This window comes from Rattus norvegicus, chromosome 1, assembly GCF_021556685.1.
Source record: "Rattus norvegicus strain SHRSP/BbbUtx chromosome 1, alternate assembly SHRSP_T2T, whole genome shotgun sequence".
Taxonomy (NCBI): domain Eukaryota; kingdom Metazoa; phylum Chordata; class Mammalia; order Rodentia; family Muridae; genus Rattus; species Rattus norvegicus.
Window position 1 is genome coordinate 72,446,097 of NC_141534.1, and position 24,812 is coordinate 72,470,908.

The window sequence follows — 24,812 nt, forward strand, 5'->3', positions numbered from 1 at the left end:
GATTATATTTGTTGTTTATTATTTTTTGAGGGGATAACACATATATAAAGAGTTGTGTATATAGTGTCATTGTTGTCAAAATCAGCATGTGTATAAGGCTAGCAGCAAATTACAGTTATAGTTGCCTCTGTGATTCTTCTACCTTATGAGCATCTATTTTATTTTCTTGTTTTTGTTATTTTATTTTATTTATGTATACATTTCTTTTGGGAATATGTATGTCTGTGTGCCTGGTGCCTGTGGAGGTCACAAGAAGGCATTGAATCTCCTGGGAGAGTAGTTATGGATTGTTGTGAGCCCATGTGTTAGTTCCGGGATTCTAATTCAGGTAGTCTAGAAAAAACAGTATGTGCTCTTAACTACCACATCATCCTGACAGCCCCTTATTTGGTTTCTTCACATTAGTCATTCTGGTGAGATGGAGTATCACTCATGCTCAAGTTTGTAATTCCCTCATGGCTGAGGATTATGGACACATTAAATTAATACTTCCTTCCTGAAATTGAAGCACAAAGAGCTCTGAAGGTCTTTGAAACTTCTGAGAATGGTATATAATCCTCATTTGTTTTTTCAACCTGCTCATTAAACTGGAGATTTGCTTATGTTATCTCTTCATTCTCCAATATTACTAAAACATTTGTCAAGTATAAAAGTTTCTAGTGGTATCTTCAGATAGCTTATATAAGCAATCACATTGTTGTTGAAAAGGGTAAGTTCAATGTCTTTCCTACTGTATCTCTTTGTTTTTTGGGGTTTTTTGTCTCTTTCAAACTTCTATAGGTTGTTCTTTTATAATTATTATTATGTGTGTATGGGTGTTTCGTCTGCATGTTGGTGTACATACATATACATGTATGCAGTGCCCACAGAGATGGACATTGTACCCTCCAGAACTAGAGTCACAGACAGTTTTATGAGCTGACACGTAGTGTTCCTCTTGAACAAGCAATGCTGCTAACCACCAAGCCTAACTCCTTCCATCTTCTCTAGCTACTTTAAAATTCTACTTTAAGTATGACTGGGGAGAATATGAACTTTCCCCTATTATAGTACATTTTCTTCTTCCTGGACTATAAATCTAGATTGACACAAACACACACACCCACTTCCCCATCCCCTTTGGTTTTTGAAGACAGGATTTCTCTGTGTACCCCTGGTGGTCTTGGACTTCAATCTGTAGCCCAGGTTGGGCTTGAACTCAAAGATCTGCCTGCCTCTGCCTCCTGAGTGCTGGGATTAAAGGTGTGGCCCAACATACACCTGAGGTGAGAGTTCATGCTATTTGAACTTCTACAAGGAATTTTATGATGAAATTTTAAGAATGGTAGATGAAATTCTGTTCCTACTGAGATTTCACGTCTCAGGTTTCTATTCTAGAAGCTTTTGCTGCTATTGTCGCTTCCATCTCTGTCCCGCAGAAAGGAGTGACACCACGACGTTCTTCTCAAAGCAGTTTATACTGGAACCTTTCTTTCTGCATGCAAGCAGCAATCTCTCTTTTCTTCCCTTCCTCCCCCTTCCTCCCTAGCACACTCCCTTATATCCTCCCGAAGTTCATAGATCCACATCACATGGCCTGATCTTGCATCATGGTGCGCCTGTGCAGCTCTCACAATGGACGTGGCTAGTTTCAGGTGTGTGAGGAAGTCAGGTGCTAGTCATGAGACTTAACTGCAGTCCCGGGCGCCATCTTGGGACTGCCGCCACACCCACGCTCCACATCCTTTGTGACTGTATAGCTCAGAATGGCTCCCTACATGCTATTCTGGATGATGGATTACTGATGATACTGTTCTCTATTCCCTGTAAGGGTTAATGTTTTCTTGTGTTATACATGATGGGTTGGTTGCTTTCCAGTTCTCCTGTATTCATTAATTCCTCTATAAAATATATTCCTTTCCTAGAGTTTGTAATGTTAAGTTGGGCCCTTCAATAGTATGCTAATTATTGACCCCTTCAAATGTACTTCCTTTTCTGTCAATTCTAGTAGTCATGTGTGTAATCTATGGTTGGCAGTTATTTTCTTTCAGGGCTTTAAATATATTATTGCACGCTCACTGAACATTAGAATATGGATAAATATTCATATGGATTGTATTTCCAAGCCCATGTTGGTATATGAGTAGATAATTGGGAAATGAGTGCCTATTTACATAGCAATTAAATGTGAGGGAGCAAGATAGATCTGGGAGATGAGGCAGCCTCAGAGAGACTATCCTAACGATAGCCTCCTCCTATAAATCGAGAGGCCCACAGTCTGAATACTAAGCATAACTATCTTGAACTTCGTCTACTATATGAAGTTTAATGCTCAATACTATGTAGTGTTCATGCTCAGACAAGCAATACTGACACATAGGTATCTGGGAACGCTGACATTCTTGCCCATCCTGTTTAGTTCTTGGATTGTATGCTCAGGGCTCTTTGAATGGAAGAGCCAGATATGTAAACATATGGCTGTTAGAAGTAAGTGTGTGTGTGTGTGTGTGTGTGTGTGTGTGTGTGTGTGTGTGTGTATTTGAGGAAATTTCACTTCTGGGTTTTAATATAGAAGCCCTGGACAGAAAACTTCATGGTGGAATCATGTAAAAACATGAGTTACTTATCATACCACAGGAAGACCTCCAGCTCATTCTCTGTGTATTGAAAATAAACCTTTTCAGTTGAAGACAAGGACCCGACTAAGTCATCTGACACATTCCTTTCCCATATTTATTGAAATACAGCATCTGTCCTTCGGCATTAAAGTTTTTACTGATGCAGGTGACAGTACTACTCAGCCTGAATGTCACAGGCAAGAGTTATGAAGAGGTATGCCAGGTGAAAACATCCTGACTTTTCTCTTAAAAATTTATATATGGCTGTGTCCATTTTTCATCACCATCCTATTATTGACTATGAATCCCTTGTGCTTAAAATTATAACTATTGTAAAGACAGCACCATATTCTATACTGGCTCTCAAAATTCTGTTGTGCATATTTTATTGTTATTGGTAACTTTTAGCTCACACAAACTATAACTTATTCTGGTTTTTCCACTTATATTATCGATATTGGAGTATTTATTTAGAGAAGAATACATATAGTATTTACATTATCTGTTTTTCTTGCTATTGCAGCTATTTCAAAGCTCCTGGAATTTACATTCATCCATGCTTCCTAAAATCCCTGTCTGCCACTTGCATTTTAAGAGAGTGGTCTTTATAACTATTGCTCCCTGGAGAGCTTGCACCATTACTGTGTCCTCTGTCACATCTCTGGTTCCACAATTTCTTCCTTTCAGTCCCTCTTGTATGTTGTGGGACAGGTTTTGAGCTGTAGCCAGGCTGTTGTCATGTGTTCATAAATCCAACTGTGATGTTTTATGACAACATGAATTTCTGTAAGTCATCCCCCATCCTTTAACCCTTACATTATTCTCCACTCTTCTGTAATGTTCCCTGTTTGGATGTGCTAATATTATTTTTCCATCATTGATTGTGCACTAAGCAGTTTCTCAAAATTAACAGTTTGTTTTTGCAAACAAAGTCTTGTTGACTGGGGATGACAGTAGCTCTAGGCTATGGTGCAAGAGAACTCTTTCAAGGTACTTTTAGTATTTTCTACGTGTACCTATATTTCAGGAGTGGATTTCCTCTTATACCCTATAATTGTCCCAGTCATTGACTTTTACCTGCTTTCCAGTGTCATCTGTGCTTTTCTCTCATTGGTTTGTCCTTAGATGGAACCAGAAATCCTTTTACTCACCAAATAGTCTTGGCATTATTACACTATTGGACATACTTTGCCCAGAGAGTTGGTATCATAGCACACCGAATTATGATACATGGACAGCCATTGACAATGCTTTCACCCAGTAGCCTTCCGAACACTTTTAATAGTTTAAGTGCTACACCAGGGCTTCCAAGAAATTCTTAGACACTGAGTGGTTTGCTGACTTTTCAGAATCTTCTGTTGAAATGTACAAAACTAATTGATATTGTCTATGGAGTTTATAACTTATTAAGACAATTATCAGTTTTGAGCTTTGTCATGGAATATTTAGTTTTTGACTTGCAGAATTATATTTCTTGTTTGTTGGAAAAACATGCTGTGCCGGATAATTTTATGTCAAATTGTCATAAGCCAAAGCCTCTGAAAGGAGAGAACCTCAATTAAGAAAATGCCTTTGTAAGATAAGTCCATAGGCAGTACCTAAATCCCATGGGAGAGAGAGCTGGACTCTTAGAAGTGCAGACAATTCGCAGAGCTCATAGAAGACAACTACTTCTGCTCACATTCCCGGCCCAAGAGGAACCTGCCTAGTCCCCTCTGGGCACAGGAATCTAGGAGCAGTCAGGGGCAGGACCCTACCGGTTTCTGACTGAGCCCTAGAGCTGAAAGCCAGTCACTAGGAATGCTGACACACCTGAGAGCAGAAGTAAGACAAACTCTTCTGCTCCAAGCAACTCGCCTGGAGGCCTAAAGACACACAAACCCAGGAGCAGTCTAGGATAGGACTCTCCCATTTTCTGCCAGCACCCAGAGCTGAACTAGGCCCACAGCTCTCTGAACCCAGATCCAGCTGATAGAAAACAGGTCTCTAAGAGTGCTGACACACAGGCTTATAGGAGGGTCAAGCCACTGTCAGAGACAGCAAAACAAGCTAGCACTAGAGACAACCTGATAGCAATAGTCAAGGAACTAAACCCCTAGTTAAGCAACAGAAACCCCGACTATTTGGCATCATCAGAGCACAGTTCTCCCAACAAAGCAAATGCTGGATATCCAAACACATCGGAAAAGCAAGATTTGGATTTAAAAATCACATCTCATGATGATGATAGAGGACTTTAAGAAGGACATAAATAACTCTCTTAAAGAAACATAGGACAACAGAGGTAAACAAGTAGAAGCCCTTAAAGAGGAATCACAAAAAACCCTTAAAGAATTACAGGAAAACACAACCAAACAGGTGAAGGAATTGAACAAAACCATTCAGGATCTAAAAATGGAAATAGAAACAGTAAAGAAATCACAAAGGAAGACAACCCTGGAGATAGAAAAACCTAGGAAAGAGATCAGGAGTCATAGACGCAAGCATCACCAACAGGATACAAGAGATAGAAGAGAGAATCTCAGGGGCAGAAGATACCGTAGAAAACATTGACATGACCATCAAAGAAAATGCAAAATGCAAAAAGCTCCTAACTCAAAACATCCAGGAAATCCAGGACACAATGTCAAACCTAAGAATAATAGGTTTGGAAGAGAGCGAGGACTCAGAACTTAAAGGGTCAGTAAATATCTTCAACAAAATTATAGAAGAAAGCTTCCCTAATCTAAAGAAAGACATGCCCATAATCATACAAGAAGTCTACAGAACTCCAAATAGATTGAACCAGAAGAGAAATTCCTACTGTCACACAATAGTCAAAACACAAAGTGCACAAAACAAAGAATATTAAAAGCAGTAAGGGAAAAATGTCAAGTAACATATAAAGGCCTATCAGAATTACACCAGACTTCTCATCAGAGACTATGAAAGCCAGACGATCATGGGCAGATGTCATACAGACCCAAAGAGAACACAAATGCCAGCCCAGGCTACTATAGTCGGCAAAAGTGTCAACATAGATGGAGAAACCAAGATATTCCATGACAAAGTCAAATTTAGACTATATCTTTTCACAAATCCAGCCCTAAAAAAGGATAATGGAAAACTCCAACACAAGGAGGGAAACTACACCCTAGAAAAAGCAAGAACGTAATCTTGCAACAAAACCAAAAGAAGAGAGCCATACAAGCATACTTCCACCTCTAACAACAAAAATAACACTTAACAACAATTACTATTCCTTAATATCTGTTAACATCAATGGACTCAATCCACCAATAAAAACACATATACTAGCAGACTGGATACATAAAGAGGATCCAGCATTTGTTTTTGTTGCTGGATTTTTTTTTTCACTTTATTAACTTGAGTATTTCTTATTTACATTTCGATTATTATTCCCCTTCCCGGTTTCTGGGCCAACATCTCACTAACCCCTCCCCATCCTCCCCCCATTACCACCCTCCCCCCAACAATCCCATTCACTGGGGGTTCAGTCTTGGCAGGACCAAGGGCTTCCCCTTCCACTGGTGCTCTTACTAGGATATTCATTGCTACCTATGGGGTCAGAGTCCAGGGTCAGTCCATGTATAGTCTTTGGGTAGTGGCTTAGTCCCTGGAAGCTCTGGTTGCTTGGCATTGTTGTTTATATGGGATCTCAAGCCGCTTCAAGCTCTTTCAGTCCTTTCGCTGATTCCTTCAATGAGGGTCCCGTTCTCAGTTCAGTGATTTGCTGCTGGCATTCGCCTCTGTATTTGCTGTATTCTGGCTGTGTCTCTCAGGAGAGATCTACATCCGGCTCCTGTCAGCCTGCACTTCTTTGCTTCTTCCATCTTATCTAGTTTGGTGGCTGTATATGTATGGGCCACATGTGGGGCAGGCTCTGAATGGGTGTTCCTTCTGCCTCTGTTCTAAACTTTGCCTCCCTATTCCCTCCCATGGATATTCTTGTTCCCCTTTTAAAGAAGGAGTGAAGCATTCGCATTTTGTCTATACTTCTTGAGTTTCATGTGTTCTGTGCATCTAGGATAATTCGAGCATTTGGGCCAATAGCCACTTATCAATGAGTGCATACCATGTATGTCTTTCTGTGATTGGGTTAGCTCACTCAGGATGATATTTTCCAGTTCCAACCATTTGCCTACGAATTTCATAAACTCGTTGTTTTTGATAGCTGAGTAATATTCCATTGTGTAGATGGACCACATTTTCTGTATCCATTCCTCTGTTGAAGGGCATCTGGGTTCTTTCCAGCTTCTGGCTATTATAAATAAGGCTGCTATGAACATAGAGGAGCATGGGTCTTTGTTATATGTTGGGGCATCTTTTGGGTATATGCCCAAGAGAGGTATCTCTGGGTCCTCAGGTAGTTCAATGTCCAATTTTCTGAGGAACCTCCAGACTTATTTCCAGAATGGTTGTATCATTCTGCAATCCCGCAAGCAATGGAGGAGTGTTCCTCTTTTTCCACATCCCTGCCAGCATTTGCTGTCACCTGAGTTTCTGATCTTAGCTATTCTCACTGGTGTGAGGTGAAATCTCTGGGTTATTTTGATTTGCATTTCCCTTATGACTAAAGATGTTGAACATTTCTTTAGGTGTTTCTCAGCCATTCGGCATTCCTCAGCTGTGAATTCTTTGTTTAGCTCTGAACCCCATTTATAATAGGGTTATTTGTCTCCCTGCAGTCTAACTTCTTGAGTTCTTCATATATTTTGGATATAAGCCCTCTTTCATTGTAGGATTGGTAAAGATCTTTCCCCAATCTGTTGGTTGTCGTTTTGTCCTAACAACAGTGTCCTTTTCCTTACAGAAGCTTTGCAGTTTTATGAGATCCCATTTGTGGATTCTTGATCGTAGAGCATAAGCCACTGGTGTTTTGTTCAGGAAATTTTCTCCAGTGCCCATGTGTTCGAGATGCTTCCCCACTTTTTCTTCTATTAGTTTGACTGTATCTGGTTTGATGTGGCGGTCCTTGATCCACTTGGACTTAAGCTTTGTACAGGGTGATAAGCATGGATTGATCTGCATTCTTCTACATATTGACCTCCAGTTGAACCAGCACCATTTGCTGAAAATGCTATCTTTTTTCTATTGGATGGTTTTGGCTCCTTTGTCAAAAATCAAGTGACCATAGGTATGTGGGTTCATTTCTGGGTCTTCAGTTCTATTCCACTCGTCTATCTGTCTGTCTCTGTACCAATACCATGCAATTTTTATCACTATTGCTCTGTAATACTACTTCAGTTCAGGGATAGTGATTTCCCCCAGGAGTCCTTTTATTGTTGAGGATAGTTTTAGCTATCCTGGGTTTTTTGTTATTCCAGATGAATTTGCAAATTGTTCTGTCTAACTCTCTGAAGAATTGTATTCGTATTTTGGTGGGGATTGTATTGAATCTGTAGATCACTTTTGGTAAAATGGCCATTTTTACTATATTAATCCTGCCAATCCATGAGCATGGGAGATCTTTCCATCTTCTGAGATCTTCAATTTTTTTCTTCAGAGGCTTGAAGTTCTTATCATACAGATCTTTCAGTTGCTTGGTTAAAGTCACACCAAGGTGTTTTGTATTATTTGGGACTATTATGAAGGGTGTCGTTTCCCTAATTTCTTTCTTGGCCTGTTTCTCTTTTGTGTAGAGGAAGGCTACTGATTTATTTGAGTGAATTTTATACCCAACCACTTTGCTGAAGGTGTTTATCAGGTTTAGTAGTTCTCTGGTGGAACTTTTGGGATCACTTAAGTCTGCAAATAGTGATATTTTGACTTCTTCCTTTCCAATCTGTATCCCTTTAATCTCCTTTTGTTGTCTAATTGCTTTGGCTAGAACTTCAAGAACTATATTGAATAAGTAGGGAGAGAGTGGGTAGCCTTGTCTAGTCCCTGATTTTAGTGGGATTGCTTCAAGTTTCTCTCCGTTTAGTTTAATATTAGCTACTGGTTTGCTGTATATGGCTTTTACTATGTTTAGTTATGGGCTTTGAATTCCTGTTCTTTCCAGGACTTTTATCATGAAGGGGTGTTGCATTTTGTCAAATGCTTTCTTAGCATAATCATGTGCTTTTTATTTCTCATTTTGTTTATATAGTGGATTACGTCGATGGTTTTCTGTATATTAAATGATCCCTGCTTACCTTGGATGAAGACTACTTGATTATGATGGATGATTGTTTTAATGTGCTCTTGGATTCGGTTTGCCAGAATTTTATTGAGTGATTTTGTGTTGATATTTATAAGGGAAATTAGTCTGAAGTTCTCTTTCTTTGTTGTGTCTTTGTGTGGTTTAGGTATAAGAGTAATTGTGGCTTCATGTAAGGAATTCGGGAGCACTCCATCTGTTTCAATTTTGTGGACTAGTTTGGATAGTATTGGTATGAGGTCTTCTATGAAGGTCTGATAGAATTCTGCACTGAACCCATCTGGACCTGGACTCTTTTTGTTTGGGAGACCTTTAATGACTGCTTCTATTTCTTTAGGAGTCATGGGGTTGTTTAAATGGTTTATCTGTTCCTGATTTAACTTCGGTACCTGGTATCTGTCTAGGAAATTGTCCATTTCCTGCAGATTTTCAAGTTTTGTTGAATATAGGCTTTTGTAGTAGGATCTGATGATTTTTTGAATTTCCTCTGATTCTGTAGTTATATCTCCCTTTTCATTTCTGAATTTGTTAATTTAGACACACTCTCTGTGTCCTCTGGTTAGTCTGGCTAAGGGTTTATCTATGTTGTTGATTTTCTCAAAGAACCAGCTTTTGGTTCTGTTGATTCTTTGTATAGTCCTTTTTGTTTTTACTTGGTTGATTTCAGCTCTGAGTTTGATTATGTCCTGCCTTCTACTCCTCCTGGGTGTATTTGCTTGTTTTTCTTCTAGAGATTTTAGGTATGCTGTCAAGCTGCTGATATATGCTGTCTCCTTATTCTTTCTGCAGGCACTTAGATCTATGAGTTTTCCTCTTAGTGCAACTCTAATTATGTCCCATAAGTTTGAGTATGTTGTACCTCCATTTTCATTAAATTCTAAGAAGTCTTTAATTTCTTTCTTTATTTCTTCCTTGACCAGGTTATCACTTAGTAGGGCATTGTTCAACTTCCATGTATATGTGGGTGTTCTTTCCTTATTGTTATTGAAGACCAGCTTTAGCCTATGGTGGTCTGGTAGGAGACATGGGATTATTTCTATCTTTCTGTATATGTTGAGGCCTGTTTTCTGACTGATTATGTGGTCAATTTTGGAGAAAGAACCATAAGGTAGTGAGAAGAAGGTATATCCTATTGTTTTAGTATAGAATGTTCTATAAATATCTGTTAAGTCCATTTGGTTCATAACTTCTCTTAATCTGTCTATGTCTCCGTTTAATTTCTGTTTCCATGATCTGTCCATTGATGAGTGTGGGGTGTTGAAATCTCCTACTATTATGTGTGAGGTGCAATGTGTGTTTTGAGCTTTAGTAAGGTTTCTTTTATTTATGTAGATGCCCTTGTATTTGGGGCATAGATATGTAGGATTGAGAGTTCATCTTGGTGGATTTTTCCTTTGATGAATGTGAAGTGTTCTTATATTTTTGATGACTTTTGGTTGAAAATCGATTTTATTCGATATTAGAATAGCTACTCCAACTTGCTTCTTCAGACCATTTGCTTCTAAAGTTGTTTTCCAGCCTTTTACACTGAAGTAGTCTCTGTGTTTGTCTCTGAGGTGTTTTTCCTGTAGGCAGTCCTCATTGTATATCCAGTTTGTTAATCTGTGTCTTTTTATTGGGGAATTGGTCCCTTGATGTTGAGAGATATTAAGGAATAATGATTGTTGCTTCCTGTTATATTCGTATTTGGATGTGAGGTTATGTTTGTGTTTGTCTTCTCTTTGTTTTGTTACAAGAAGATTAGTTTCTTGCTTTTTCTAGGGTGTAGCTTGCTTCCTTGTGTTGGGCTTTACCATTTATTATCCTTTGTGGGGCTGGATTTGTAGAAAGATATTGTGTAAATTTGGTTTTGTCATGGAATATCTTGGTGTCTCCCTCAGTGTTAATTAAGAGTTTTGCTGCATACAGTACCCTGGGCTGGCATTTGTGTTCTCTTAGGGACTGTATGACATCTGTCCAGGATCTTCTGGCTTTCATAGTCTCTGGTGAGAAGTCTAGTGTAATTCTAATATTTCTGCCTTTTTATGTTACTTGACCTTTTTCCCTTACTGCTTTTAGCATTTTTTCATTGTTTTGTGCATTTGGTGTTGTGACTATTATGTAACAGTAGGAGTTTCTTTTCTGGTCCAATCTATTTGGAGTTCTGTAGGCTTCTTGTATGGTTATGGGCATCTCTTTTTTTAGGTTCGGGAAGTTTTCTTCTATGATTTTGTTGAAAATATTTACTGGTCCTTTGAGCTGGGTGTCTTCACGCTCTTCTATACCTATCGTCCTTAGGTTCTGTAGGCTTCTTGTATGCTTATGGGTATCTCTTTCTTTAGGTTAGGGAAGTTTTCTTCTATGATTTTGTTGAAGATATTTACTGGTCCTTTGAGCTGGGAGTCTTCACTCTTTTCTATACCTATTATCCTTAGGTTTGATCTTCTCATTGAGTCCTGGATTTCCTGTATGTTTTGGACCAGTAGCTTTTTCCGCTTTACATTATCTTTGACAGTTGAGTCGATGATTTCTATGGGATCTTCTGCTCCTGAGATTTTCTCTTCTATCCCTTGTATTCTGTTGGTGATGCTTGTATCTACAGTTCCTTGTCTCTTCCTTTGGTTTTCTCTATCCAGGGTTTTCTTTCTTTGTTCTTTCTTTATTGCTTCTATTTCTGTTTTTAATTCCTTCACCTGTTAGATTGTGTTTTCCTGTAATTCTTTTAGGGATTTTTGTGTTTCCTCTCTATAGGTTTCTACTTTTTTATTTGTGTTTTCCTACATTTCTCTAAGGGAGTTCTATATGTCTTTCTTGAAGTCCTCCTTCATCATGATCAAAGTTGATTTTAAATGTAGATCTTGCTTTTCTGGTGTGTTTCATATTCAGTGTTTGCTTTGGTGGGAGAACTGGGCTCCGATGATGCCATGTAGTCTCGGATTCTGTTGCTTGGGTTCCTGTGCTTGCTTCTCACCATCAGGTTGTCTCTGATGTTACTTTGTTCTGCTATTTCTGACAGTGGCTAGACCGTCCTATAGGCCTGTGTGTCAGGAGTGTTGTAGACCTGTTTTTCTGTTTTCTTTCAGCCAGTTATGGGAACAGCGTGTTCTGCTTTCAGGCATGTAGTCCTTCCTGTCTGTGCTTTCCAGCTGTTCCTGTGGGCGTGTGTCCTGAGTCCACCAGGCGGGTTGCTAGGAGCAGAAAAGTTGGTTTTACCTTTGGTCTTTGAGCCTGAAGTCGCTCCTCATGGCTGGGTTCCAGCTCTCCGTGAAGGCAGTAACCAGAAGGGCCTGCCCCTCATTCTCCAGAGTACCTGTGCAGAGGGGCCCCAGATGGTGGTAGGTTTTGCTCTAAAGTCAGAAATGTGGGCAGAGAGTAGTCTCCTCTGGTTTTCCAGGCGTGTCTGTCCCTCTGACGGTCAAGCTCTCCCTCACAATGGGATTTGGGTGCAGGGAACTGTTTGACTGGCTCCGTTCAGATCTGGGCGCAGTCTAGACCGCAGGACTCTTGCAGCTTGAGTGCCCCTATCTTCCTGTTCCCAGAAGCCCTATACAGTTTCCTCTTGGGCCAGGGATGTGTGCAAAGTTGGGCGGTACTGGCGGTCTCTCCTGCCCTGCTGTCTCAGGAGTGCCCACCTGTCTGGGTGTTGAGCCCTCTCTCCCATGGGGTTTGGGAGCAGTGAACTGTGGGCCAAGATCAGAGAGGTTCAGGTGCCAGCTAGAAACTGGAAGTGTTTGGTTCCAGAGGAGTTTTGTCTTTTTGTGTCCTGAGTCCACCAGGCAGGTCACTTGGAGCAGAAAAGTTGGTCTTACCTCTGGTCTTGGGCTTCAATTCGCTCCTCAGGGCTTGATTTCAGCTCTCTGTGAGGGCAGCAAACCAGAAGGAGTATCATTCATTCTTAGCTACCATTCTGCATGCACTTTTCTGACCTTTTCAGCTTTTTACTCCATGAAATCTCATTTTCATTTCTTTTCTCCCGGTTATTTTCTTTGTTCCTGAAATCACTTTCAGACACTGCTTTTCTCTGAATTGTTAAGCATTTCATCATATTTTCTTCTAGTACTTTCAGTATTTTAAGTTTTCCAGGAAGGTGTTTGAAATGGTTTTTATTGATTTTTGTGTAGGGTGAGAGATGTGGAACTAATATTACTCTTCTCCACATGGACAATTATTTTTCAGCACAGAACATTCAAAGCCTTTTTCTGTCATCATCCTTGACATACTTGTCTTACATTACCTCTCTGCTGTGTTTATTTCTGGGTTCTTTGTTCAATGTTCTACATGTTTCTGTATGTGCAGGACCATGCTGTCTTTTCCTTGTACATTTGTATTATGAAATATGTTCAGGTCTTGTGACACCCCAAGGGATGATCTTTTGTTATGTTTAGTTTTGATTTGTCTTGTTGTCCTGTGTCCCTGTGACTGTTTCCAGGTAGTGCTCATTGGCAAGCTTAGTGGGCTCTGACAAAACATTGGATGTCTGCAAGTGTATTTGTATTATATCAAGTCTGATATTCCCGACCAATGTCAGTTGGGACTTCTATCATTAACAATGAGTTTGGTGCCTTTTTTTCCTACCTGTTTCTCTTTTTTATCCTTTGTCTTTAAATTTTTCTGGTTTACTCCTTCTCTTCCTCCTCCTCCTCCTCTTTCAGTTTCCTCTTCTTTCTCCTCCTCCTCCTTCTCCTCCTTCTTCTTTCTTCTTCATTTTGATTTTTCAAGATAAATTTTCTTACTGTGTAGTCCTGGCTGTCCTGAGACTTGATCTATAGATCAGATTGGCCTCAAACTCACAGATATTCCTGTCTGTGTCTCCCAACTACTGGGATAAAAGGTCTATGCCACTACTGCCAAGCCAGTCACTTTAGCTTGATCTTATGGCTCTGGATTCAGTAAGATTGGTGAGTGCCTGCATCTTTTCTCTGTACAGTGTTCTTGCTAATGCTGTTCAGTATTCCCTGAAGTGTATGTTGGCCTGGGTGTGACATATATGCCTGTTACTTAATGATCCTGGTAACATTTTTTCCTAGTACTTTATGAGTTCATCACCAAAACTTGTTGAACTGTATCTATATTTTACAACTTTCTTCAAGTACACTTACTTGGCCATGAATTTTACAAGTCAGTGTTCAGTGATAAAGTTCACAGCTATTTTCTTTGCCCATTCTAAATATATCTTTCCCCACTCTCTTCTCTGTAGGAGTGTTGATAAAACCTCTGGTATCATTTTGATTTTGAAGTCTTTTTTATGTGTTTTTACATAGTCTGTAGCACAGATGCATTAATTTTAGTTTTGTATTTTGACTTCTCAATGTGGAATTTCAACAAGAGTTCTAGTCTTTGTTCCTGAGAAAGAAAGTCAAAGAAGAGTGACAGAGAAAAATGACTGCTTCTCCAGTAAATGTGCTCCAGGTTGGTGTTTTGTCTGGATTTCTTTGTAAATTGTTTTTATGTTGAAACCATCTTTTTAATTTTCTGCCTCTGGTAATGTCATTTAAATTGTTATTCTTTTTTTATTTGTTTGTTTTGTTTTCTTTTTTTCTTTTTTCCTTCTCTGGTAACCAGGATTAAATCTTTATGTCTTGTCACATACACAGCACAGCCTTATTCCATTCTATCTTCCCTCAGATATTATTGTGGGGACATATATTTTCATGGACTTAATTGAGACTGTAATTCTGAAGATTCCATTGTAAATGATGATCAAAGAAATTCATTGATTTTTTTCAGTTCACACAGAGGATGGATTTGTGTCCTTATATATTAGTGAGGAAGGTAGGTGTCATGTGCCTCACGTAGTTTACATTTTAGGGATGGACAGATTCCCAGAACCAGGCTTACAAAGTGGACAACCTACTTTTGGCTGACATCACTGAACAATTTATGGAAAAATAGAATTAGAAGGAACTCACTGTCTTCAATCTTTTTTTTTTTTTTTTCGTAGCTGGGGACCGAACCCAGGGCCTTGCACTTGCTAGGCAAGCGCTCTACCACTGAGCTAAATCCCCAACCCCTGTCTTCAATCTTAATAGTAAATATTTCAACACCCTAGAGAGAGAGAGAGAGAGAGAGAGAGAGAGAGAGAGAGAGAGAAGATGATGGAAAGAGTATGTGACTTGCTCTTGCTGTAAAACTAATCTTTCTGTAAGGAGATGTAGGTTACAGTATGGCGGATTTTCTCTTTGCTAGTGTGCTAACACCTGAAGTCTATTTGTCTCAGGAAGGGTGCTGCTCATATTCTGTTCTTGATTCCAGTGTACAGTGGTAAATTCTCAACAGAGAGATGAGTATTTTCTCTTTGTCTTTTGTTTTATTTTTCTGTCAGAGTGTAATCACTGCTAATCCAATCTCTATATTGCATTACATGGAATGTACTAGTAAGAATATTCTACAGAACATTGATTTTGGGCTGTCACACATCAGCTTTCATGCATAAACCAATGTCCCTCTTAATGACTTTGCTCGCTCTCTCTCTCTCTCTCTCTCTCTCTTTTTCCGAAAGTCACCCTATGTTTGTTGTTTCCCTGAAGCTGTGTATTACATAGAGTTTTTGAAGTGAGCTTGAGGTGGACAGGTTTCCATTCTTCTTTAAAAAACTTTTTTGTCTGACTATGTATGTTCATCCCCATGTTTTTATGTGCACTAGATGCCTGCATGGTGCCTGTGGATGGCTGAGGATGGCACCAAAGCCTCGGCACTAGAATCAGTTTCTGTAAGTGAGCTGCCATATGGGTAGAGAAAATTAAAATAGGTTGCTCTGTAGGAACAGCAAGTGCCCTTTACTTCTTAGCCATCTTTTCAGCCCCCAGGTTTATATTTCTGGTTCATGACAGAGCCAGTATGTAAACTGTCATTTTTTATTTTTTGAAAAATGAAGAATCAAATAAAAAATGGTAATTATTTATGCAAGCTAAAATCCTGTTAGATGATTGAGCTGAAATAGTGAAGAAGAGGAAACTTAAAAGATTCAAATTTCTTTTTCCTTTCCTTTCCTTTCCTTTCCTTTCCTTTCCTTTCCTTTCCTTTCCTTTCCTTTCCTTTCCTTGTCTTGTCTTGTCTTGTCTTGCAAGATAGGGTGTCCCTGTGTAATCTTAGCTGTTCTGGAACTAGTTCTGTAGACTGGGCTGGCCTCAAACTCAAAGAGATCTGCCTGCCTCTGCTGCTGAGTGCTGGTCATTACTTGCCAAAGGCAAGTACCATCATTGCCCAACTAAGATTCATATTTTCAATTGAGCCAATTTATTGACCAATAATATGTTCAGAATTAGTGAAAACTTGGCATAATAATTATTCAGCTTAATGCATTTGTTTGGTCACTGATAATTTTTCTACTTCATCTGAATGAATTTTCACACAGGCAATTTATTTATAGACATTTTTCTAATTATTCTGTAGAGAGTATGGGATTTCTGAATTGTTATTCATCTCTATTGGTTGTGTGGATATTTAGGAAAATTTAGATAATATTAACACTGCCCCTTGGTATTTTTTCTATTCAGTTTAAAGTTGTCAAAATATTCTCATAACTTCACAAAATATTAATTCTGTTTCTTGTTTGGAACATTGGTTGAATGCAGTAATGTTTTATATTCCTTAGTGTTAAAAAAAAGGATTATTTGACTTTGACTCATCCATGAATTCTGTATTTAGAATTCTGTCTTAGAAAGAGTGCAGGACTGCGCATAGGCCTTAGCATCTGAACTGAGCATTTTAGAATAGAGTCAGTTGGGACCCAGCTGTAGACAAGATTGATGTAGAGCCCATATTTCAACATGATTGACAATTGTAGAATTTGGAAGCACAGTTATGCTCATCATAACTTCTCCATCTGAGAGGAGACACTTTAATCTTGTTTGATATCAATATAGAATTCATAGAATTCTATCAATATAATTCATAGAATTATATTTCTACATCCAGAACGTAACTATGTATTTTGTATTCCCTACAAGGCTGCTGATTGTGAGTCCACCATCACAATCACCATATTTTCACAGAGGTAGGAAATACAAGGTAGAGCATGACTATTTTGACTTATTTATTTGATTTTTTAAAAAAGATTTATTTTTTATGTGTGTCTGGTAGTCAGACATACCAGAAGAGGACATCAGATCCCATTATAGATGGTTGAAAGCCACCAAATACTTGCTGGAAATTGAAGTCAGGACCTCTGGAAGAATGGTCAATGCTCTTAAATGCTGAACTATCTCTCCAACCTCCAACCCCTGTTTTTTTTTTTTTTTTGAGATAGGATTTGTGTGTGTGTGTGTGTGTGTGTGTGTGTGTGTGCGCGCACACACACACATGCATGTAACCCTGGCTGCCTTGGAACTTTCTTTGTAGACCAGGCTGGCCTCAAACTCACAGAGATCTGCCTGCCTCTGCCTAACAAGTTATGGGATTAAAGGTATGTACCACCATGTCCAGCTCAAAGTATCCCTTATTAAAATTAACCTAAATTTTTGTTTTATGAATGTGAGTATATTTGCTTTAGTGTATTCGTGAATGCTTTGCCTTCAGAATTCAGAAGACATCATTAGATCTGATACAATTGGAGGTAGAATCTCTTATTTAGCGTGATGTGGTTCCTGAGAACCAAGTGTGAGTCCTATGGAAGAGCATCTAGTGCTCTTTCCTTCCAAACCATCTCTGTAACAGCTCTAGAAAACTTTTGTCATTGAATAATTGTCCTAGTCTATATCACAAAAATGTCTCTAATTCTTTAGGTCTAATTCATTAGGTAATTCCTTTTAACTAAACATTTTCCTCCCAGCAGCACATGGTAAATGGGTAATTTTCTATTACAGGGTCTGCTGACATTCAGGGATGTAACTGTGGACTTCTCTCAGGAGGAGTGGGAATGCCTGGGTTCTGATCAGAGGGCTTTATACATGGATGTGATATTGGAGAATTACAACAATCTAGTCTTTGTAGGTAAGAATGTTCTTCTTTTAGAACCCCCGACTATCCTCTGTATTTACCTATTTTGTATGTGTTTAAATTCTCTGAACTGTCTAGAAACTACCAGAAAGAAAGGAAATTCTGATAATGAACACTTACTCATAGTGCTTCTTTTACATTTTTCTTTGTGCTCTGCAACATTAACCAATGCTATATTCTGTGCAATCTCTCCAGCTTTCTTAAGTAGTTTTTAAGGAAAACTTCAATGTTCAAAGAAAATTCAATATTCAGAGTATGGAAATGTCTTACAGTACACTTAATTAATTGGACTATTTTTATTTTCATATTGAATTAAACTGTTCATTTCTTCCTGATTTTTAAAGATTGAGAGTTTTTAAAATAAAGAGCATGTTGTTGTTTTTTTTTTTTTTTTTTTTTTGACATGCGGTCTCTATAATCCTGGCACAGTATGATTTTAGTACTAGGGAGGCTGAAGCCTGAGGATCTGGCAAGTTTCTGGAAAGCCCGATTTACATAGTGTGTTCCTAGTCAAGAAAAGCTGCATGGTGGACTCTGAAAACAAACTTCATATGACACTTCAGAGAACTGCTGTCTCAATGTTCATTATTGCCCCATCACCCATTTGTCCAGGCTCTGAAAGATAAGTAGTTTAGATAAGAATGAAGAGACTACTATTAATTCTTTTGGATTGATGGAGACCAGGGTGAAGGTTTTATCTGAGCATCCATTTAATGATAGTGAAACACAAAAGGCCTCTGGTGAGAGTGGTATTTGTAAGAACTGCTACTGTTTCATGTTTAGAGAACTTAAGGAAACATCAGTTATTGAATCTGTTACTCATGCATCAATTCCTGTTATCCATAATTGTGCTAACTTTCCAGAGAACCATCGCATAAGTGGAAAAAATGAAAAAATCCTCTACCAAGGCACAAAGCATATTGTCCATCAGCATGTGAATATCCAAGAGAAGTCCTATAAATGTAACAAGTTTGGCAAAATGGTTCATGAATCCTCCCAGTGTATACCTTATGACACACGTGATACTGCAGAAAACTTCAGTAAGTGCAGATATGGTAAACACAAAGATGCTTCTGATGAGTCATCAACCATATACAGACATAAAAGTGGGGACTCTAGAGAAGAACCTTGCAAGTTTAAAGACTGTGTATACTGTTTAAATTTGTTTCCCATAATCAGTCACAACCAAAGAATCCATTCATACCTCAGTATACAACAGAGAAATCATTCTGTAGAGAAACCCCACAAATGTAAGGCTTGTAGCAAATGCTTTTATCAGTTGTATCAGGTTAAATACCATTACAAAACCCATATTGGAGAGAGACCTTATAAATGCAGTGAATGTCACAAATGTTTTAGCCAACTCACACACCTAAAAAGCCATCAAACAATTCACACAGGGGAGAAACATTACAAATGTAATGAATGTGGCAAAAACTTTAGCCGACTGACGTACTTAAGAACCCATCAGAGAATTCATACAGGAGAAAAACCTTACAAATGTAGTGAATGTGACAAACGCTTCATTCAGAAAGCCCAACTTACAATACATCAGAGAATTCACACAGGAGAAAAACCTTACAAATGCATTGAGTGTGAGAAATCCTTTACATGTTGCTCCGGCCTTAGAAAACATCAGAGAATTCATACAGGAGAAAAACCTTACACATGTAGTGAATGTAAGAAATCTTTTACCAGTGGCTCAGATCTTAGAAGACATCAGAAAATTCATACTGGAGAGAAGCCTTACAAATGCAGTGAATGTGACAAATGCTTTATTCAGAAAGTCCAACTTAGAATACATCGTAGAATTCATACAGGAGAGGAACCTTACAAATGCAGTACATGTGTTAAAGTCTTTACCCACCTCTCAGGTCTAAGAAAACATCAGAAAATTCATAGTACTGAACGAAAGTTTCCATTAGTAAAAAATGTAGCATATGCTTTGTCCAAGTTCTGCCCTTAAAAACTATTGCATACTCCACACTAGAAAATCATAATGAGCATGAGCAATTTCTGAAATCCTCTTAAGTAATGTTCAAATCTTAGAAAACATCAAGAATTTACATTGAGGAAAAATGATTAAAATGTGGCAATGTATGAAATACATTATTAAAACATTCTACTTTTTCAACCTCAAACACTTCATAATGAAGAAAATATGGAAAGGCCTGAAGAATGTGCTGTTTGTGCAGCTGGTTCCTGGAGACTGAAATGTTCTGTCCTGAAGAGAAGCTGATAAAGGCAGGAAATATAATTCCCAAATGGCTTCATGAAGTCTGTGAAACTGACAGGGTTCACTCTACTCAACTCCCATAAAAAAAAAAAAAAAAAAAAAAAAACTAGATTACAAACCAAACCACCAAATAGGATGCCTTTTAACCAGTAGATATGCCACCAGTTGTACAGTATGCTTCAGGTGTCCACTGCTTATAAATTGTTTTCCACGCTGGTTAGAGTTTCCTGATAGCAACTGTCTTTGATTCCATTCTGCTGCATAAGCACCTCTTTCCCCATATTTCTGTAAATAGCCCCAACAAAGGTCATTGGGTCAACACGATAGACTTAGGTGGCATGCATACTTTGTTGTCAGTTCTCAATCCCAGAAAAGTCTCCTATACATGTCCTATGCCTGTTCTTTGTTCAATCATGTTCACCAGAAAATTAATATTAAAGAGAAAGCATTTGATCAACTAAAGTAGGGAAAGTATGTGCTTACTTCTCCAGGCTTACTGCCACAGTAATATTTGGTCTTGTTCAAAGGGCTCAACATAGACAGAATGTAGAAGCTTAGGAAAGCCAGAGTGGAAGCTACTCTCTTTCCTGCAAGAGAGTGTGAAAGATCTATCGAGGGAAAAATGAAAATACAGTAGCAAAACTATCAGTGACAGACCATGGTTCAAGTTTGGCTGTGTCTGTGCATGGCTCTGAACTCATGCTTTGCAACCATGATTCAGTAAAGGAGCAATGACCTCAGTACAAATACTGACTGCCATCATGCCTTACTTAAGTTCTGCTGTGCTGTGAAAATTCTATCCTACAAGCCCCAAGAAGTGATTGAATTTTGTTAAATCTTTTATTCAATGCTTATATTGTAGACATAGCAGAAAGACCATGAAATAAAACTCAGGAAAATATTAATAAAGACATATATTCAGCTTAATTGAATGTTTGAGTCCATTTGTACAAATACCAAGAAACTATCCGAAGCTTTAAAGAGATATCTTATGAACAAGACAATATGTGCACGCTCTTGTAGAGCTTAGGCTTCCTCAATGGTGTCCTGGAAGGTTATTTTGAAGTACTGAAAAAAGAAAGGGAAGTATTCAGTACAGTGCCAAAGTACTGTACTAGGATATTGATACATGAGATGACTATTTTTTGACTACATCTATATTTAAAATCTAAAAATGGAAGGCACACCTGTGAGAGTTTTGCTGAATTTTGAAGTGGGAAGATCAACTTCTAATCCAGATCTTTGAGTTAGAAAGACACACCCTTAATATGTGTCTTTGAGGTAGTAAGACACACCCTTAGTCCAACTCTTTGGAGATAGGAAGACACACTTTTGATCTTGGCCACACCTTTTCTGCTGTCAGCCTATATAAGGATATGGAAGAAGGAAATTTTTGCTCTGCCTGCTTTTTCTTACCTCTCTAGGAAGTCATTCCTTTGCTGGCATTGCAGCCTACTTCTGAAGACCAGCTGAGACATCCAGCCTGGGGACTGAACAATTACTGGATTTTCAGAACTTCTGTACAGAGGCAGCCATTGTTGGAGTAGCTGGACCACAGTTTAGAGAGAGATAACATTCTATAAATTCTGTTTTAGGGAGGGGTCAAGTCTGCATGTCCATCTTGTAGCAGAACTTGTCCAATTGAGTCTCTCACATGGTACTGGTTTTGAAGTGTTCATGAAGAGCAGCTGAAGCTTGGAATTGTGTGGCATCATCAGAGGTTCCTTGAGGAGAGGGCATTGATGAATATGCAGCCCCAGTTGTAGTAGAAACTCCTTTATATTGGAGTTGCCAAGATCATGGAGTTGCCAAGGACAATGACAGGTATGGAACCCATCTGGCTTGAGATTCTGAGACAAGTTGTGTGTGCTGTACACGGCATACTAAGAGAATTAAGCTATACAAAGCTGTGGGTCTTATGACATAAAACACTAAAGTGTATATTTGATTCTGGATTTAATTTGATTTTATTGTAATTGTGCCATAGCTCCTGCATCTTATTCTAGAGTATAACGTATTTCATTTGAGTGGCAGATACAGCTAAAAGATAGTTTTTAAGGAGGCATCTGATTGTATTTATTTATTTATTTATTTTTGAAAAAGGTTATGGGGACATTTAAAGTTGAATTTTAGGATCGACAAGAAAGGAAAAGTTTTTGATTGATAGGCCATAGTACTGATTGATGTTTGTCAACAACAACAGATCTTAAGAGTCTTTTTGGAAGAGTTAACCATCAAGAAAGATTTACCTCCATCTTGTTAGTCTATGGGATGTCTATATGCCATTTTCATGATTAATGATTGATATAGGAGGAACCACATCACTGTGGATATTGCTACCCCTGAGAAGGTTGTCCATGACTGTATAAGCAAGCAAGCTGTCCTTGAACAGCAACCCAGTGTTCTCTGCTATGGTTTCTGCCTCTGGATTCCTCCTTTTATTTCCCTCAGTGATGAACTGTAACTTGGAGGATGAAATAAACCCTGTTCCTTCCCCAGGTTGTTTTGTTGTTGTTGTTGTTGTTGTTTTGTTGTTGTTGTTCTGTTATTGTTTGTTTGGTTTGCCTGCCAAGGACCAGCCTCCACTTGGAGAGGGGTTCTAAGAGAATGTTTGACTCAATGTCAATTGTGGGTCCAACCTGACAACCTGCATTCTGCTTAATAGAGGTTTTCAACCTGCTCTCTCTCTTGTCCTTTCTCTCTGGAGATTTTTCTTTCTATATTCTGCATGCTTGCTATTCTAAGAAATCTCTCTGTCCATGTCCTGCTTGTGTGTGTGTGTGTGTGTGTGTGTGTGTGTGTGTGTGTGTGTGTGTGTGTGTGTTTCCTTCAAGCAGTTCTTTTTATCTTGGATGGATAAAATCCAAGATAAAATCCAAGATGGATAGGTCATCTCCTGAAAACACATTCCCAGTCTTTCATTTTACATATCAATCCATTCATTTACTCCAGGTAAATGATTTTTTGATTATCGTGTGAACCATCATTTCATGACCCCAGCCCTTTGATTCTTAAGAGAGCAAGCCTACAGTTTTTCTTAACATTGCAAAAGAATTCAGAGATCTGTCTGCTGTTGTTAAGCACAGATGACTAGTTAGTTGGGTGGGCCCCTGCCCTGAATTTACCATTGCCCCCACACCTGAGCCTAATCTTGCTCTGTTCTAGGCTGATCCTGAATTCAGTATTCTGCCAGTGTTTGTATCTACCTGCCTTTGTATCTTTATCTTTCTGACAAGCTGGGTCATTAATGAAGCTACCTTTTTTTTTTTTAATTTGTGAAGCCCCTCATAATTCCTATTGCATCCTTAGATTTTTGCATAGTTGACAAGTTATATATTTTTGAACTCATTTTTTAGAGTTCTTTTCCATAGCCTTAAAGGCTGTCCTGAAGGTTCTATCATTTATCATTTTGCTGAAACATTAGCCATACCCTCAACTCCTGGAGTCATGCTGTTTCTAATTATCATGGAGTCCTTAGCTTTAACAGGGAGGACATTCTTGGGAAGAATGAGAAATATGTACGTTATAATACAAACAAGCCTGATGCCTACAGTAGCCACGGACACTCTTAGAGGTTCTCTCCCCAGGGGCAGGAACCATGTTACTCAGTTCACACCGGGGCCAAAACAGGATTGGCATTTGCTTTTTTTTTTTTAGACAGGATATCATTATTAACTTTGGCTGTTCGGGAACTCAAAATGTCAACTGGGCTGATCTTTAACTCACATAAATGTAGCTGCCTCTGCATCCGCAGTACAGGGGATTAAAGGCATGTGTCACTATGCCTGGCTCCAAGTTGGTTTTGATAAATGTTTTCTCAATCAATAGAAAAGTAGTTAAGACATCTGCTATTATAAAAGTACACATCCCTCTCCATGTAAATAGTACATTCTCTTACAACACATCTAGGTTCAAGAGTTCCCCCCCTTTTTTTTTTAATCATTCCATTCATTTACCTCTCAAATGATATCCCACTTCCTGGTTACCCTCTCCACCAGCCACTCATATCACATCTACACTCCTGCCTGTATGAGAGTGCTCCGTCACCCATCCCACTCCAGCATCCCCCTATGCTGGGGTATCACGCCTTTCCAGGACCAAGGGCCTCCCCTCCAGTTGCTGACAAACAAGGCCATCCATTTCCCTATGAATTTCATGAAGTCATTGTTTTTGATAGCTGAGTAGTACTCCATTGTGTGGATGTACCACATTTTCTGTATCCAACCCTCTGTTCACTGAATTCTAAAAGGTCTTTAGTTTCTTTATTTCTTCCTTGACCAAGGTATCATTGAGTAGATAGTTGTTCAGTTTCCAAGTGTATGTGGCTGTTATTTTTGTTGCTATTGAAGACTAGCATTAATTCGTGGTTGTCGGAGAGAATACATGGGATTAATTCAATGTTCTTGTATCTGTTGAGGTTTGTTTTGTGTCTGAGTATATGGTCAATTTTTGAGAAGGTACCATGAGTTGCTGAGAAGGTCTATTCTTTTGTTTTAGGGTGAAATGTTCTGTTGATATCCATTAAATCCATTTGGTTCATAACTTCTGTTAGTTTTGAAGAAATAAAATTTGATAGATGTGAAAAACAAAGTTGTAAAAACAAGGTTTTGAGAAATACAACTGGTGGTCAGGATGCCTATGACAAACTTGTGACCTTTCTGAGAGATACATCTGAAATCAGGATGCCTAGTGATATTGAAAAGCTCTCAGGGAGAACTTTCCCTCGGGATGGAGACCCTCCAACTCCAAAGACCAGACCGAGACACCACAGGATGCAATCAGCAAGAGGATTTGGTTTATTGTTGGGATACACAGGCACAGGCACCTGCGGGCGCTTCAGTCACTCGGGGGACTGGCACGCCCCACGGAACCAAGGATGGGCTTTTATAGGATTTTGGGGAGCAGAAGCAAGCATACAGAA

General features: G+C 38.8%; 1 protein-coding gene across 14 annotated transcripts in view; it reads left to right on the forward strand.

Annotated features, from left to right (window-relative positions):
• The window catches only part of Zfp758l1 (zinc finger protein 758 like 1), a 33,257-nt gene that overhangs the window by 5,915 nt on the left and 2,530 nt on the right, over positions 1–24,812 (forward strand). For 2 of the 14 annotated variants that reach the window (XM_087606006.1, XM_087606004.1), the window contains 4 exons: positions 14,045–14,127; positions 17,523–17,649; positions 18,519–18,695; positions 21,316–22,389. In XM_087606006.1, the coding sequence (XP_087462132.1) occupies positions 14,098–14,127; positions 17,523–17,649; positions 18,519–18,695; positions 21,316–21,353 (372 nt within the window). In that variant the 5' untranslated portion in view covers positions 14,045–14,097 and the 3' untranslated portion in view covers positions 21,354–22,389. Of the gene's footprint in view, positions 1–13,915; positions 14,128–14,403; positions 14,491–17,522; positions 17,650–18,518; positions 20,819–21,315; positions 22,390–24,812 lie in introns of those variants that run through there. The other 12 variants (XM_087605988.1, XM_087605979.1, XM_087605985.1 and 9 more) reach the window with 10 other exon arrangements.